This window comes from Crocodylus siamensis, chromosome 4 (assembly GCF_052110815.1).
Source record: "Crocodylus siamensis isolate JL-2025a chromosome 4, ASM5211081v1, whole genome shotgun sequence".
NCBI classification, from domain to species: Eukaryota; Metazoa; Chordata; order Crocodylia; family Crocodylidae; genus Crocodylus; species Crocodylus siamensis.
The window spans coordinates 160,691,624-160,709,678 of NC_143398.1; the positions used below are offsets into that span (position 1 = coordinate 160,691,624).

Below are 18,055 nucleotides of genomic sequence, written 5' to 3' on the forward strand. Positions count from 1 at the left end.
CACCACCTTGCGGTGCCAAACCCTCCAAAGTTAGTTGACTTGCCAAAATTGTGCTGTTCTCTTCAGGAGCTTTTGTATTCAGCTCCATCAGAAATTCCAGCAGCCTCTTGATGCAATTGCATCTTTGTTACTGGCAGTTCTAAGCACTTATGGGGAAAAAGTGCTGGGGACAGTTTTTTATTGTTTATCTATCATGGGCTGGAGACCACTAATTTCATTGTGTCGAACATTAAAATCTTGGAATTTTTAAATGAACATTCTTAAATTACTGGAATACTCTGTTTAATCACCATCTTTGACTTGCTATAAATTAGTGTTTTGGTGGATGTTAACATAACAATCCATATGCAGGTGAGAACTTGGGTCTGTCCATTCTCTCTTGATTCCATATACCAAACTATTAAGAAATTCTGCTACATGCATTTTATGAAACCTTTAGCTGAATAAACTGCTACTTGTCATTTACACAAATCTAATGTTTTGTTTTAAAGATATTACATAGCCATTTTCTTTTACCACATGAAATTTTCCATGTGAGGATGTTGAGTTTCATGGCCTTATTTTCAGTGTTGCTGAGCATCCAGAACATACATTATAATCAGAGGATGCTGAGAGTGCACATTTCCTTTTGAATAATCAGGTACTTAGTTTCAACTATAATATATACATGGATTGTGATGGAAGCAGCCCTGCTTAAAGACTGTTTTTAACTCTGTCTTATCTTCTCTGCTCAACTAGCTACGTTCTGTACTATTGGGAAACATAGTAGTTACCTGTACCTATTAACATGCTTTTTCTTTGAAGGCAAAAATAAAATTAGTTTTAGGATATGCATCTACCTTTCCTGTTGAAACTGATGTGTTTTAACCATAGTGATCTGATAGACAGCAAGGTTCAGGCAGAGATTTGACTAATTTGATTTGTAATGGTTAAAACGGTTCCTGAAATCTTCTACAATGGTAAGACTACTTTTTTAAAGTAATGGAGCCAGATCATAGATTTATAGATTCTAGGGTCGGAAGGGACCTCAGTGGGCCATCTAGGTCGACCCCCTGCCCCTGGCAAGCAAGGAAATGGTAACCAAACCTGGGGTCATGTGAACCCAGAGAGGTGCCTGTCCAGTCTCCTCTTGAAGACCTCCAAGGATAGGGCGAGCACCACCTCCTTTGGAAGCCCATTCCAGATCCTGGCAACCCTGACCATGAAGAACTTTTTTCTAATGTCCAGTCTAAACCTTCTCTCCAGTAGCCTATGGCCATTGTTCCTTGTTCCAGGGGGTGCCCTGGTATACAGATCATCGCCTACTTCATGTTGCTCCCCCCTTATGAATTTGTATGCCGGCACAAGTTCCCTTTCAGCCTTCACTTGGAGAGGCTGAAGAGGTTAAGGTCCCTTAGCCTTTCCTCATAGGGCCTTCCCTGGAGGCCTCTAATCAGATGAGTGGCTCTTCTTTGGACCTTTCCAGGTTGTACACATCCTGCTTAAACTGTGGCATCCAGAACTGGACACAGTACTCCAGCTGCGGCCTGACCAGTGCCTCCTAGAGAGGGAGAATCACCTCCCTGGACCTGTTTGTGAAGCACCTACGGATGCACGACAAGGTGCAATTGGCTCTACCAACTGCTTCATCACATTGACAACTCCTGTTCATCCTGGAGTCTACAGTGACTCCAAGATCTCTTTCTGCCTCAGTGGTGCTGAGAAGGTCACCCCTCCAGCCTATAGGTATGATGGCAATTCTTTCTCCCTAGATGCAGCACCTTGAACTTGTCCTTATTGAATTGCATCCTGTTGCTTTCTGCCCACTTCCCCCGCCTGTCTAGGACATCCTGGGTCTGGTTCCTTCTCTCCAGGGTGTTAGCTTCACCCCATATTTTTCTGTCATCCATGAATTTGTACATGGTGCTTCTCACCCCCTCATCTAGATCACTGATGAAGATGTTGAACAGCACCAGCCCCAGAACTGAGCCCTGGGGGACTCCACTGCACACATCTTTCCAGGTTGACACCGACCCATCCACCACCACTCTCTGAGTGCGACCCTTGAGCCAATTTGCTACTCATTCTGCCGTATGATCATCTAAGGCAAATCTCAGTATATTTATAAGGATGGTCTGGGATGCAGTGTTGAAGGCCTTCTTGAAGTCCAGATAGATAACACCCACCTCGACTCCTGCATTGACTGTACCTCGAATCCTACATCTAAACATTTGGTGGCCTTGTCATAAAAAGAAACTAGGTTAGTCAGGCAGGACCTGCCTGCTATAAACCCATGTTGGTTACCCCTCCGCGTCACATTAGCTAGCGGGCTCCCACAGATGTGTTTGTTCCTTGATAATTTTTTCTAGGATTTTCTCAGGGATAGAGGTAGATATCAGGGATGGAGGTAATGATATCATTGTCATTAATAAAAACAAATATGTTGTAGCAAAGAGTAGGTGCATGTGTGTGGTAGTGCCTTCAGATAACACTACCAAATTTAAATATTCATTGTCAACTTTGACAAAGACCTTCCTTGTTTGCATACTTCAAGGTTCCCTAGTTTCAGTAGGATGAAATTGTAAATTTGTAGTGATGCTAAATCTGTGACTGCAGTCAGTTTTGTTTAGTTACAAGTTATGAAAAGACAAATGGCTTCTGCTGCGCCACAGTCTTGATATGCAAAGTATAGGTAGGTTTTTTTTCACGGTTTTGATTCCTTAGTTTACATAGACAGCTCCACTGGGTAGTGCACTTTCCAGGAAGCCCCAAGCTTTTGACACAAATATTCAGCCCCTCCATTTTGCTCTACAGAGAAAGCTATCTCACTGTCATATTGCAATAGGTTTGTTCTCCATTGGACTCTAAAGATAGCAAGGGTCAAAATCCACTGAGTCTCTTAATGGCGTAATCAGCAGCTAGTTTCATTCTCTCATTACCTTGAAGCCCAGTATTGCACCTAATTTTTCAGACTTCTACACCACTAACTGTCTTGGTCTGTACTTAGCAGTTGACTGCCACCTCCATTTTATGCATAATGTTTCCTTTTATTCCGCTACATTCTATAGAATTAATAGAACAAAAGAGGCCTGATCACCTCTCTTCTTGGGTGAATTTGGTGAAAATGTCTAGAAGACATTTTTTAGGCTTGTATATTAATATCCCAGGCCTGTTTCTGAATGGGATAGACTGAAGGTTCCTAATGTGTTAGCCCACAAGCCCCTTTGCAGACTGCCATCCAGGACTGTGCCTTAGAAATTGCTTTTCCTTGGACAAAACTTTGAGAGCCCCTGTTTAAAGTAATTCTAGAATATAAACCAGTAGTCTAAACTTCTCATTACATCAGTCCATTAAAAAGTTATTTTTTCTTCTTGCAATTGAGTTCACTACTAGATTTTTTTTTTATATGTAGAATTATTTTGTTCTGTAATTTCCCATTGAAAGTAATGCTGTTTAATTCCTGAATAAAGTGTCTTGGAGCCAGCTAATAAGACTAATATATTTACAGTTTTTTGCATTCTTTGTCATTTGAGGTTGGTATTTATTCTATTTAATTTTCAAGCTGAATACCTGTAACAGAGGATTCAGACCGTGTTACTTGGGTGTAAGAGTAGGGGAGGAGTGGGAACTGTGGCAGGAAACCAGGAAGCTCCTTTCCCTTTAAGAAGACATAGAGGGCAGACTGGCCCTTCATTGGGAGGGAAAGCCCTGTGTAGGGCTTGGGAAGGCACATGACCAAAAGGGGGGACTGGCTTCCAGGTACATAATCCCAGGGCCTGAGCCAGAACCAGCAGTCTGTCTTGTGTACTGGAGGGTGAGAGGAGCTCCTGAGGGAGATGCCTGTAGGGATTGACTAGCAGGCATCTGAGCTGTTCCCTGGAGCTGCGGGGGGAGCGGGGGACGGGACGGGATGGGAGGGGACTGGACTAAGGGAAGCTGATGGCCTGAATGAGTCATCAACCCAGAGCTGGATAGCCTTTTAGTTGAAAACAGTGTATTTATGTTGTAATTCAAGCTGTTTGCCAGTTGTGGCTATGGGGAAGGTCTGGAGGCCACGAGGCTTGCCTGGTAGGGTACTCTGCATTAGGCAGTCTAGCCTGGGTCATGGTCAAGGACCAGAGGGCTGAGGGCTAGAGAAGCAAGCAGCTCAGCCCAGGTTAAGGATTCGGAGGGCTGAGAGCAGAGACAGGGAGGGCAACCCAGGCTGGGGTAAGGCACCCTGAGGGCTAGGAACCAGTGGCCCACAGCGTGAGATGTAGAGGCCAAATCAGTGGGCCAGGGCTGGAGTTATTCAGCCAGAGGAAAGGGAGACTAAAGCCAAGAGGTCTCGAGCCTCTACAAGGGACGGAACAGGTTTAATATCTGTGAGGCATGGGTGTGGCTGCAGGGGTGGAAGGAGGCCATAAATCTAGCTCTTATGTGACATAACATAAACACATATGCATTGAATGTGTTAAGTGGAAATTTACTGGCTCAGAACACTGGACTACATTAAAAATAGCATTCGTCTGTTGATTGCATACAGCTTTGTTTCTCAAAGCTTGTTAGTGATGGATTATTAGTGTGTGGACAAGGGGTGGAGTGAAGTGCCTTGGATTTCATCTTGAGGTTTCCACAGTGTAGCAGTTTTCTATGCTAAGGAGGGCTGAAAGCAGTTCATTTCAGGCACAGCAAGTACCTTGCCATGAATTTGTTGGAAAAGAACAAGAACAGAAAGCTCTCTCTCTTAGGACTAAGCTGGCTGTCACCTGCAGGACAAGCTTGGTATCTGAATGCTGGCTTTCCTCATCCTTCCATTCAGTCTAGATTCATTATGAAAATGTGAATTTCTTCCAGTAAATTGCAAATACTGTTTAATTACAGTTATGGCTAGTAGACCCAATTGTAATTGGGAGTTTTCTCAAATGCTTTATAAAGTCGCAAAGAGACACGGTTCATGTTTTTGAAGATCATTCTTATATGAAATCTTTTTTTTTCAATGTTAAAGAACTTGTACATGGAAAATTGTATGTTGGTTTTCCAAATCAAATTCTAGTTTCTAAAATAATTTTTGTATATCCTGTGTTTTGGGATGATTGGATAACATTAAACAAATCTTTTGAACCAAGTTTTTATTCTTTCTGTGTAAAATTGTTGCATTTCTGTTTAAATGAGATTATCTCACTTTTATTTTCCCTGTGCATCAGGGTTGTGTTGTAGTGCGTTCGGTACTGTGCAATACAAAATTCTTTCCTCTGAGATTAAATATACACCTCTTGTTGCTCTAAGCTAGTGGAATGCCAGCCTTTTTTGGCAGGTGTGCCACAAATCAGCCCTGCACCCTCCCCTTCTGATCCCCTTCCCCTGTCTGATCTGCTGCTGTGCTTCCTTCTCCTTGCTCTGTCCCCCCAGTCAGCTGTGCCACACAGAGGCTGCCTATGCCACTTGTGATACATGGGCCACATGTTGGCCACCCCTGCTTTAAGCTCCGAGAGCCTTCCCAAATTTTTACAAATTCAGTATTTCCTTGGAAGTATGTGTGTGCGTGGGCATGCACACACCCGCACATGCATACATCTACAAAGAAATAAATGTGTGCATGTAGGGAGGATAGAATTTATTAAGTGGTGACCTGGAGTAAAATAGATGCATGGAAACTTTATGATCTTTGATCCAACATAAACATGCTTACAATTGTTGCCCAGGGCAAGATAAATACAACATTGAATGCTGTCAATAGGTGGTACTTCTTTTATTGTTTAGATTTATATTGTTCTGTGTTAATTGAAATCTTGAACATAATATGCTGTAATCAAGATTAATCAGATGGGTTCAATTCACTGTGAAGTGTAAATGTAAAGTGCTCTTGAATTAAGGAAACACTTTTCAGCTCTTATTTTGAACAGAGTTCTGTTTCCATTTCAGAAATACATGCCACAGGATTCAATTATCAGAATGAAGATGAGAAAGTTACTCTCTCCTTTCCCAGTACTCTTCAGAAAGGTAAGAGGTACTTCTTATCTCGGATTCCTATGCTACTTGGCTGAGCAAGAGTGTGTTTTCAAAACTTTCTCTATTGCCTAGGGTGGACCTGTCTTACTTCCGCATTACTTATTCCTTTTGGAATGTGATTTTTTTTCCCCTTCCAAATTTCACAATCTGGGTGAATATCAGACAACTCTTACTCACTGGCCTGAGAACTACATTTCTGCAGTTAAATAGACTGCCCAGTTTTTATAAAGCATTAGTATTAAGAATGAAATCATCTAGTTATTTTAACAGGGATATAGGTTATAGCTGTGTTGGTCTAAGGACATAGGCAGACAAGGTGCTTTGGGTAAATCTGATATCTTTTATTAGACCACTTAAATAGTTGGAAAAATTCTTTGCAAGCTTTTGAGTATAAATACCCTTCGTCAGTCTGAGGAAGCATCTGCAGTTGGTGTGTGCTCTTCCTGGACGGAATGAATGAAGCTGTCCGTATGTACAGCAGAAGTACTAAACTGTATTACAGCTTGTTTTCAAGACTTACTTTCTGTGCTTATCTTCCTGCAGTATAAGTGTAAATACAAGTTTGAGGCTTGTTCAGACCTGTGGCATAATTCAAATCTTGTTTTTTATTTTCGAGTAGTTGGAGTTGAAGGCAACATTGAGTTGGCTTATGAGATTAACAGTAAGATACAGATTTTCTTCCACCGGGGTTGGTAGGGTCTGGTTCTTGAAAGGCTTGCATAATTGAGTTTGGTCTCTCTCCACCTGCTGAAGGGACTGATTTCCATCTTTGACACTACTCTTGCATCTGTTTTCAAGTGCAAGGTTTCTTTGGCAGTCTGAATAAGTAAATCACCTACCACCTGAGAACTGCTTAAAGTTGGTAGGGCACTGAAGATGCTGTGTATTGGTGTTCACTGACTAAATCACTTGGCTTCCTGGAATTTCTACCTCTAAACAAAATCCTTTCCACCACACTGCACATGCTGTCTTGACTGCAGAACACCTGTTACCAACAGAAGCATCTTTCTTGCAGGTGGTAGTTTTGTGCTGATAATGCCATGAATCTTCCATCAGATATTTAGTGACTATCATTGTCCTTTGCATCTGGGTTTATTAACTATTTTATGCAATATTTGGTAGACTAATTTTAGCTCAGAGGTGGGAAAAGTGTACAGTTACTGAGGGTTGTTTGCCTACAAGCATCATGCAGCCTAGCAACAGCAGCACTGTAAGGGAGTGTTGATATCTTGAGCAGCTTCTGTTACAAGTAGCAGTTTGATAAAATACTGATGCATGGACAGTTTAGAAAAGATCCGCTTGTAGAACTGTTTGAATATTTCCCTGATTTTTAAAAAGAATCTGGTGCAAGATACTCTGATGAGTTTATAACATTTTATACTTTTAAAACATTAGTTTTTAAATACTTCAAAATTCCTATATAATTCTCTTACCTGTCTTAGTTTTTGAAGTGCCTCCAACAAACAATGGGAAGCTACACCAGGTTTTATATTTACTCAGAAATGGCCATATAAAATATGTACCAATTTATGAATCTGATACTTTATATGTTGTACTTCTTCATGAATTATTTTAAATCAGCAAAAGATTAAAAGAATAGAAAACAGGCAGTCCTCAACTTACAACATTTTGAGTTGAAACGTTTTGCACTTACAATGTTTATAAATTGACACCCTGTTTCAACTTTCTGACATCGGTTTCGACTTTACAACACATGATCTGATGCCATGCCATGCCAGCGAACAAGTTCGCTGCATCGCTCATCTCCCTGGAGAACATCTGTCCAAACTTCCTTGGACATTTTCTTTAAGAAACCAGACAAACTTCAGCCAAGACTCCTGAGAAGACTCCAGCCAAGAACTCCTCAAAAAGTCCAGCAAAGTCACCTCAAAGAAGTCCTTCCAAATCAATATGATTGCTATTTATAATATAAACACATTAATGTAGCTATATTACTCATCTCTGATTGATTGAGTACAAAAATTCTGGGTTATTTTTGATGAAAATTGGGTATCAAGCCTTGGTTTGGGAACCACCCTCCTCCTCCCTCCCCCCCCCCATTTATAATGTTGTTTCCTATGGGAAAATCGGTCCCAAGTTACAACATTTTGACTTAAGACGTAGTTGTCAGGAACTAATTGTGTTGTAAAGTCGAGGACTGCCTGTACTTGGTAATTTGTTATTTAAATGTATCAGATTGAGAGTAGTTCATAAAATTGGTGTTAAAGGCGGTTTTCTTAGGAGTTTTTTTGTCAGAAATCCATTTGGCTTTGACAAAGAATGTATTTTAAATGAACCATTCTGACTGAACAATGTCTTAATGATTACAGTCTCTCTATTCGCTTCTTAGTTATTACTTTGATTCTCCATTATAATCGTATTGGTAGCTAGATTGCCAAAATAAAGTGTGATAGCAGACAATGCCTCACTTGACTTGAGACCTACTTTATAAAGAATGGCTGCTGATAAAATCACTGATATGATCAGTAAAAAGCTTGAATGATAAAATCACATTGAATTAAATGAACATATTTTAGAGTGTGGTTTGTTTCAGTAATAGTGAAGTTTGCTCCTAAGCAGTTGAGGTGATTTCTAATTATCTGCCTACCATTGGGAGTAAGGCTCAGGAGCTGTTTATGTTAGATGCTGTTGATCTGTTCTTTTGTTAACCAGAAAGAACTAAGCTGACTAAGAATTACTGTATTGCTTTCTATGCTTCAAATACGCAAACTCCTTGAAGTTTTGTTTGCTTGGAGGTAATCTATTTTTTTACTTGTTTATTTTGGATTGGAATATGCCTCTGGTTTGAAAAAAGCAGGTGTTTACTCTTTGTTCAAATATATAAAATTTATAAGTCGCTGCAAATATTACTGTGCTACATTCTATAGGTTATTGGAACAATGCCTTTCTTATCAAGATCAGGTTTCCCCTTTGTATTGTAATACCAAGGGCAGACTTAATCCTGGATCTAATTGAATTAAAAGCTAGAAAGCAGACAGAGCTCCATTTTGACTTTTGTATTAGGTATTCATCAGGTGATGGTGATAATTATTTAGGCACTCTGTGTGCACATGTACACATACATAATGTATATAATATCTGAAAATGCTTTGTGAGCATACAGACTCTTGCCTTTCAGTTGCACAGAAATACAAAGCCGTGCCAGGTTACAATAAAGAAACGTTAGCAGAAGGAGAATGAGTCCAAGGTAGTGTCACAGACACTGTACTAGTCAGAGTGCTAGATGTCCATGCCTGCTAGAGCTTTGTATCACTTAGTTGCCTTTGAGCCATGTTGTGTGTCACATTGTCCCTGGGGGGTAGGGAAGGTGTTTGAGGGATGTTGGCAAGAGAGTGATGGGTAAAAATAAATTGGAGGGAAAAGTTATTTAGGGCAGTGGGCCAATTGAGTAGCATGGTCTGAAGGTCTCTAGACCAAATAAACATTCTCTTTGGCACATCCAGCTGACAGTGTCTAATCTGTTTCTGTCACAGGGACCGGGACATTAAAGATAGACTTTGTTGGAGAGCTAAATGATAAAATGAAAGGTTTTTATCGAAGTAAATATACCACCCCTTCTGGAGAGACACGCTATGCTGCTGTCACTCAGTTTGAGGTATGGTCTATATTCTTCTTTCAGCAAGTATTATCCCTAACATAAGAAAAGACTTGATTATAGTTTCCTAGTTTCATCTCTTTGTACTTGTTGCTGGGTTTCTAGGATCCATCGGGGGTTGGAGGGGGGGTTGGCTTCTAGCTCTAAGCAAAATGGCTGCTGGTAGTTTTAAAAACACCATTCCCTCTATGGCCCCTGCCTTGCCCTCCCCTCCCCAAAAACCCCCCCAAACAACAAAAAACAAAGAAACAAACCCTTTGTACTGAGACCTGAAGGTCAACAAATGCAGGCTGTTGCAAATTCCTTAGTCAAGGATCCTGCCTATGTATAGTACCTAGTATATGTGTATGTGTAACAGCTGCAGTATTAAAAACAGCTCCTCTAGCATATTTGGACTAAATATTTCTGTGTAAACTGCCTTCACAAAACAAGTTAATCTTTTAGTAGGATGCCCTTATTTGCTACCAATATTCTAATGGCCTCTGCAGTGTGAGCCAGCTTTTTGTCTCAAGGGTTATATAACTAGACATTAGGAAAGATTTTTATACTATGCTTTAACAGTCTACTTCGTCTGTTACATAAACAGAGATATAGAACACTTTGCCTTTTATTGAATACAATGGAATGTATCTTGGTGTGAAATAGCAGAGCCAGGGGCATTTTTCAGTTTCATTTTGACCCCAAGAATGAAATCAGTTAAAGCTGAGAGTGAAGTGTGCTAATCCCCAAGAGTCAAGGGAGATGAACAGGGAAACATCTTACAGCAGTGACCAGCCATAATTTGCCTGACTACTTATATGTAGAACAAACAGCAGTTGTGCATGCTTTATTGTCGTAATCTCTCTGTGAAAGATTTGTTTAGTTAATGCTCTTATTTCCTTCAGGCTACTGATGCTCGCAGAGCCTTTCCTTGCTGGGATGAACCTGCTATTAAGGCGACATTTGATATCTCATTGGTCGTCCCTAAAGACAGAGTAGCTTTGTCAAATATGGTAAGTGCTTAATGCGCAAGTAAATGAACTAAATTTTGTATGTAGCAGTTTTGTTTGCTAGTGACAGGTTTTGCTGACATTTCCATTCATAGGAACGTGTTGTTAGTCATTGCTAAACAGCTGTACTTGATGACATTTTTTTGAGACAGATATGTTAAGAGGAGATGGTAGTTTGGAAACTAAACATGGGTGGCACAGAGTATTGTCTATTAAAATGAGTTTGCATAAGACATGACGTGCCACTTGATTAAAGGAGTGATTGTAAAAAACAAACTCTTTGCTTGTTTATGTATCTGTGTAAACACACTCTGCCTTGGAGAGCTTTTCAGTGGAGTTTAGACATAACATAAATGAGTCGTAGCACATACAAAATGGTATCTTCAGCATCCCTATTTTTATTATGATGTGAATATTCCTAAAGTCTAGGGGTGCACAGATAAAAAAAATTTTTTTTATGGCTTATACTGATGGCTGATTATTAACCAGCCATATTGGCTGATACCAATTTAATTGCCAAAATGCAACTGTCCAGCTGGTAAGTCTGTGGAGAGGAAAGGGTGTGGGGGCTGGGTGGTGCCTGCCCCACCCCACTCCCTCACTGTGATGGGGGAGCCCAATCTGCACCTTCCTCACACCCCTTCCGCCCTACAGACTTACCAACAGGAGGCTCTCCAAGCTGCTGGGCTGTATTCTTGGCTGTGTTCATGCTGTGGCTGCACACATGCACATGGTATTTATTGGCAACATTATCGGCTACACAGGCCAAAAAAAGCTGATTGCTCGTAATGTCTATCTCTGCACCTCTACTGAAGTGTACTAGCTGAGAACTCACAATTCCCTTTTATCCTACAGACTCCTGTCACTGGGATAATTTTAACTCCAGTTGCCAGTAAAGATCACTTTCAATCCAGACTGGTTTCTTCTGTTCATATGGCACCAAGCTGCCTAGTACATAATACAGTTTTGCCCACTGATCTGACGGTCGTTAATTAAAAATTTGAAGAAAAAATTATTCTTTGAATACTTTTTGGGGTGGGAGGACACTGACTCCATAGGTGTGGATTCTGTTACCGCTCTGGGGAAATTGGAAGTTTAGGAACTAATAGGTTCTCTTGAGGAGCTTTTCCTATGTGCTGTAATAGGATGTATGATGTATAGCAGGGGTCCACAACCTATGCCCTGCAGGCCAGATGTGGCCCATGCAAAGATTTGATCTAGCTTGCAGATGTGGGCCTTTGTTGGCATTCAGCAGTATGGGGGGAGTGGGGAGGACCTTCAACTGCAGTCACTTTCCTTAGGCTATCATGGAGACGAGCACCAGCTGTGGAGGCGGGGGGAGGTGAGGGTCCTCCTAGTGCCTACCCACATTTGACCTCAGGTGGGTCATTCTGGTCCACAGCTGGAAAAGATAGCACACCCCTGATGTATAGGATAAATTTAAAAAAAACAAAAAAACAAACATGTTTTTTTCCCCCCGGCTTGTTCGCTGAAGGGGAACTGAAAATACGGTGACTTTTTAAAATTGCACGGTGATTGTATCGATAGGTATTTTTGTTTGTTTGCTTGTTTGTCTTTAAAGGTTTAAAGTGTTAAAAGTACATATTCCTAATAATGGAGCAATAACTAGTCAAATTTATGTAATCCAGTGTCACTTCCTGTGAAACTTGAACTAGTTTTCCTTTTATTTTGTTGAAAAGAACGTCATAGACCGGAAGCCGTACCCTGATGATGAAAATCTGGTGGAAGTGAAGTTTGCTCAAACCCCTATAATGTCAACCTACCTAGTAGCATTCGTGGTGGGAGAATATGACTTTGTAGAGACCAGGTCGCTTGATGGTGTCTTAGTACGTGTTTACACTCCTGTTAGCAAAGCAGAACAAGGAAAGTTTGCATTAGAGGTAAATGCATTCACACTGATATTATTATTTTTTTTTTTTGTACAGCCCCTAAATTTGGTAGAGAAGGCTAGATGGAGTTGTTGCAGACTTTGTTATTGTGTTAGTTTGGTTTTGCCTAGTGACTTGGAGAAACTTATTAAGCTGAAATATTAATCACAGAAAAATTAAACTTAAGTGATGACAAATGTACTTCTAAACAGTTTTGAGGTGATTTGGCATTATCATCTCATACGTAGTGTAAGGTAGCAAATATCAATTGAAATGTAGGAGCTGGGGGAGGATTAGATACTTCCAAATGTTGGTGTTAAGACTTCATAGCAGTCCTGCCTTTTGGTAATGAGACTTCTGGGAAAGAAGCCAGCATGTGGTGTTTTCTAGGGTTCTTCTAGCCACATTAGGGGAAAAAAAACAGTTTTGGCCTATTACTACAAGTTAACTCAGTATTTACCGAGTTTCTCGTTTCATTTTTTTTCATAGGTTGCTGCTAAAACTCTGCCTTTTTATAAGGACTACTTCAGTGTTCCTTACCCTCTTCCTAAAATTGATCTCATAGCTATTGCAGACTTTGCTGCTGGTAAAGTAACTAACTTTATTGATGAACTGTATTGATTTATTTGAATTTTAAATGTTTAGGAAGGTGTGTATCAATATCAATAAACCTTTGTATTTATTTTATAAAGGTGCCATGGAGAACTGGGGCCTTGTTACTTATAGGTATGCTGTTAAAATACTGTCTTTCCCCCTTTGTTCGCTAATTTTGGAGGTAATTGGATTAATTTTAGGGAGTTGTAATGTTTGGGCTTTGCCCAAAGTAAGCTTAAGTAACTTCCTCCAACTCTAATTTCAGTCTTGGGTAACTTTACTTTTATATTATTATATAAATCTGAGGAGGGCAAGAATGATCTGTTAAGATTTTTTTTTGTCCAGCAGTATAAGATTTTAAAGCCTCTGACAACACAGTAATTTCTGCAAAAGAAAGAGTTTTCCTGGCTGAATCCTCCCCCCTCCCTCTCTCTTCCCCAACAATTCCATAGTTAGTTACGTGGCTTGGAGAAATGTTTCTTATTTTAAGTCTACTAGCAAAGTTGGTAAATTTCTGCAAGCACAGTACAAATATGGGTTGAATAATTTTAAAACTTTATTTTGCCTTCCATTTCCAGTTTCTTGATCAAATGAACAAAATTTCACACCTTTTCCTTCATACTCGTATCTTTTTGGTTGTTAGAAGATTCTTCCTTTTCAGTCTTCTACAACATGGGACTCTTTATTTGTTCTCATTTTGATTTTTCTTTTGAATAGAGATTTCAGGGGGTGGGGAGGTGTTCTGGTTTTAAATTTACCCCTTTAATTTGGCCTTACAAAATTGTCACAAGGATTTACCAGCCCAAACAAAAATGTTACTTGCCTGCTCACTGCCATGCTGATGAGAGCTGGTATTTTACTCTGTGGAAAAAATTATTTGCCCTTGGTGAGTCAAATTTTGAAAGACAATTCCAGCACTGCATTGTTTTCTTATATTCAGTTGGGCCCACTGCTTGCACATTGTTATTGACTGGAGATTGAAATAGTCTGCAGTTTCAATCTGTATTTAATTCGAGAGAGTTCCCTCCCAGTTGCAGGAGTTCAGAAATCCCTCCTGCTTGACACCCTCCCTCCCCCCGGCTCTGGTTATGACATGGTGTTTGTAAATGACCTTTGACTTGTAATCAATTTAGAGAGTTTTAATGAATGCTGTGTGTGTGGATGTGTGTGTCCAGATGTTTCTGTGGATAGAAACATGCATCTAAGCTGGAAATTGCAATGCAGCTAATTAACTGTGCACATGGAAAAGCTGACTCCTTCTGGGATGAGGGAGGGAAAGATGGCTTGCTTTGCATACTCCATGCAGTGTGGAAGTAAATTGAAGTCAAGGTGAGACCGCTTTCCCTCACTGTCTAGTCATATAGTTAGACTATTTCATTTTGGATAAAGTTTCTTTCTCTCATCTGGGGTTTTTGTGCTTGACTTCTTGCATGTGTTGAAGTATTACTCCAAAACAACCCAAAAGCCATAAAATTTTAAAACAACTGTTTTGTGTGCAAGCTAAAGTAGCTTTGTTTTTTTTCAGTTGAAGTGATGATATTTGTAGTTTGCTTAGATGATTCAGTCTGTCTTAATCATATTCTCGCTCCCCCAAACATGTACTGCTCAATTTGTCTCTCTTTATTCCTTAAATACAGGGAGACTGCGCTTCTTATTGATCCCAAAAATTCCTGTTCTTCATCCCGCCAATGGGTTGCTCTGGTTGTGGGACATGAACTTGCTCATCAGTGGTTTGGAAACCTTGTGACCATGGTATCTAATATTTTTGACTATTTAATTTATTGGTCATTTTCCTAGTAAGCATGGTTAGTTATTGTAAAGGCTGCTGCTTGTATCATGTAAAAGCGAATAGGAATGTTATCTTCCAAATTGGATTTTAAGTGTTTTTCCAAAATCCCCTGAAAAATAGGTGCATAAAGAAGAAAATGCTGATTTTTTTTTTTTTTAAGGTCTAGTTCCTTTGGATGTGAATGAAATGTTAAGTTGATTGTGTGTGTGGTCAGGCAATGGGAGTTGAACATTAGGTTTCCATGGAAATGAATTAAGCCACCGTATTAGATTATTCTTAAGGAGATAAATCATCATTTTACTTTCAGGTAGGGATGGTTCACTGTCTTATCAGCATCTTTTCATACTAAGCAGGTTTCTCAGTTTGCAACATGGGGACTATATTATTATAGTCTACTAAATAAAAAGTTGTCTAATAGTAGCTCACAGAGTATTTTGGATCCATGGGGAACTGGTCTCCAGAATGGCTGAAGCTGAAGGAATGGTGAGAATAAAAGCACAGGTGAGCCAGCAGAGTTGAAAGTTGCTAATACATTCCCCACTGTGCCTACAAACCTGAAAGCCATATTTTTGTTGAAGTTTCTGCTTCTGACAAATGGCTTCTGCCAGTCCTGCTGATCGGATCTGACACTGCTTTTAGCCACCCTGCCCCTGCTCTCACTCTCCTTTGCGCGCCCCCCCAAGAAAAAAATGCCCTGCAAATGGGGGCTTGGAAACCAAATACATTAAATGTTGAAAAGCTATTTGTGTTGCCAGAAGCATAGTGTATTTGGTAATTGAACTAGAAACACTGTGGTGAAAGGAATGCAGTTTCTGGAGCCAACAAAGCTTCCTTGCTGGGGCTTTTAGGCTGCCAAAATAGAGAGATTGATTTGGATAGCAGGTAAATCTGTATATCACTAAAACAGAGGCTGCAGTAAAGCAAGGGGTTCTTAAACTTTTCCACAGTGTGGCATGCATCTTAATCAAAAATCATATGGCCCCTTCTCTGCACAGGATTCCTCCCGTTAGAGACTAAGCATCATCCCTGTTGCAACAACAGTGAGCATTTATATGGAAAAGTAGACTTAGAAGGGATATGTATTTTTAGTTTTTTATGCAGCTGAAAATGATGAGAGAGAATCATGTGACCTACCAACTCTTGACCACCAAAAAGTACTTTGGAGGAACCACCAGTGGCCCATGAAACCACTGCAGGAGAGCATTTAGCAAAGCAGTATAATTTATGAGTTTTTTTTTTTAAAGTTTTCTATCACAGTAGCCTTTTCTTCCCCTTTTGAAGCTTTATGCCTTTCATAAACCTTTTTTCTTCTTATGTTCCCATTTTAAATTGAATAGCATTCTGTGATGCAGAACAGTCTTTCTATTTCCCACTCCATTAAATGCTTGCCTGAATGTTTTGCCCGTGTGTCTGACATGGGTAACTTGCTGCACACTTTGGAGTAAAGGTATTTTCACTACAGGAAGTATCAGTCATGCTTACAGTGTCTGCCACTTAGAACTTCATCAGTCCCCACTTCTTTTGACTCAGTGGCTCTGCTTCCAAATTGGTACTAGCTGCAGTACCCCTGTCTTCCTTGAGCTTTTGAAAGAGCATCTTGCCTAGCAGACAGTTGCTAGGTAGAATCTTCTGTAGTAGGGTTAATTCTGTCCACAAATGTTTATAAAATTTTGAAGATGTAGAAGGTAGTTTAAATAAATGATAGTAATGATTATTTTATAATTGTATTCCTGTCTCGTCCTTCCAGGAGTGGTGGACCCATCTGTGGCTGAATGAAGGATTTGCTTCCTGGATTGAGTATCTGTGTGTAGACCACTGTTTCCCAGAGTATGATATCTGGACTCAGTTTGTTTCTGCTGATTACACACGTGCTCAAGAGCTTGATGCCTTGGATAACAGTCATCCCATTGAGGTGAGTTTCCTGATGTTGGTATTTTTGTTTTGCTTTAGACTAGAATTCTGGGAAAGAGCCTTCCCATGCTAGCCAAAAAGTGAACTGTACACAGGCATTCATAAAGTAAAGGAAAATCTTTGACTGCTTTTAATACCTGGTGATTTTTTTTTTGTTAATAAGACTCTTCTTATAAAACTAGTATATAAGGAGTCTGTGGCTCAGGGATTTTAAAATGGTGGTTTTAGAACCATTATACTTTTCTGAACAGCTGGATCAAATCTGGGAAAGCAGCAACAAAACTTATTATCAACTCATGGCTTTTCTCTGGCCAAAGGGAAAAGAATCATAGAATCACAGAAAATTAGGGTTGGAAAAGACCTCAGGAGGTCATCTAGTCCAAACCTTTGCTCAAAGCAGAACTAGCTCCAATTGTGTCATCCCACCCCAGGCTTTGTCTAGCTAGGTGTTACAAACCTCCAGTGATGGAGATTCCACCACTTCTTTGGGTAACGTGTTCCAGTCCTTCCTACTTAGCTTTCTACTTGGTATTTTCTTGCATTAGAAGGAATTGTTGCTACCCATCTTGAATCTTAGCAATGAGGGTAAAAATATGCTGAAAGAAGGTAACCTCCCTGTAATTCTTAGATATGGTCCTTCTCAAGTCAGGGCTTTGAAGCATAGAATCAAGAAATTTGGGTTGTCACCATTTATTCTGGACCTCTTTTACTAACGGGTAGGAATGTAAACCCTGGGGGTGCTGTTCTGGCACTTTTGTTTATATACACTTTTTTGCACGAATACATTTTACTTAAAATTAGCCTGTTTAACAGTTTATTATTTCTACAATTGAGGTAGTAGCTATTGGGTCTGATTGATATATGGAGTCTAGTCTCTTCATTATGTGTCATAGTGTTTCAAGTGCTCAGCCAAACGCCTTGCTACTTAAAGACATGATTAATGTAATAGCTGACCCTGCTTTGCATAAAAATGAATTCTGGATATTTGTGGAGTACTGCTTTTACCCCCGGGGTGGTGCCCTTACAAGTTTATTTTCCCAACGGCCTTATCAGCAACAGTTTTTCCATTATTTTTGTTTTTTGGGGCAGCTAGATCCAATTAAGGCAAATTCATGGCTGTTCTGGGTGTAATCTGTGATCGCCAGAAGACTGGGAAGGGTATTCAAGGCTTGTTTTATTGATGCTGATGGCTAACCACAGGGAAATTTTGACCTTACTAACCAATCCTAGCCCTGCCATCTGTGAACTGGTCAGGTTGAAGAGGCGCATTAAGAAGGCTTAATGAGAGATTCAGATA

At 40.1% G+C, this 18,055-nt stretch overlaps 1 protein-coding gene across 1 annotated transcript in view; it reads left to right on the plus strand.

Annotated features, from left to right (window-relative positions):
* NPEPPS (aminopeptidase puromycin sensitive) overlaps positions 1–18,055 on the plus strand; it is a 70,583-nt gene that overhangs the window by 23,587 nt on the left and 28,941 nt on the right. The window contains exons 3-10 of the mRNA XM_090044597.1: positions 5,884–5,961; positions 9,465–9,586; positions 10,471–10,578; positions 12,276–12,476; positions 12,954–13,050; positions 13,157–13,190; positions 14,696–14,810; positions 16,595–16,759. Of these exons, the coding sequence (XP_089900723.1) occupies positions 5,884–5,961; positions 9,465–9,586; positions 10,471–10,578; positions 12,276–12,476; positions 12,954–13,050; positions 13,157–13,190; positions 14,696–14,810; positions 16,595–16,759 (920 nt within the window). The remainder of the gene's footprint in view (positions 1–5,883; positions 5,962–9,464; positions 9,587–10,470; positions 10,579–12,275; positions 12,477–12,953; positions 13,051–13,156; positions 13,191–14,695; positions 14,811–16,594; positions 16,760–18,055) is intronic.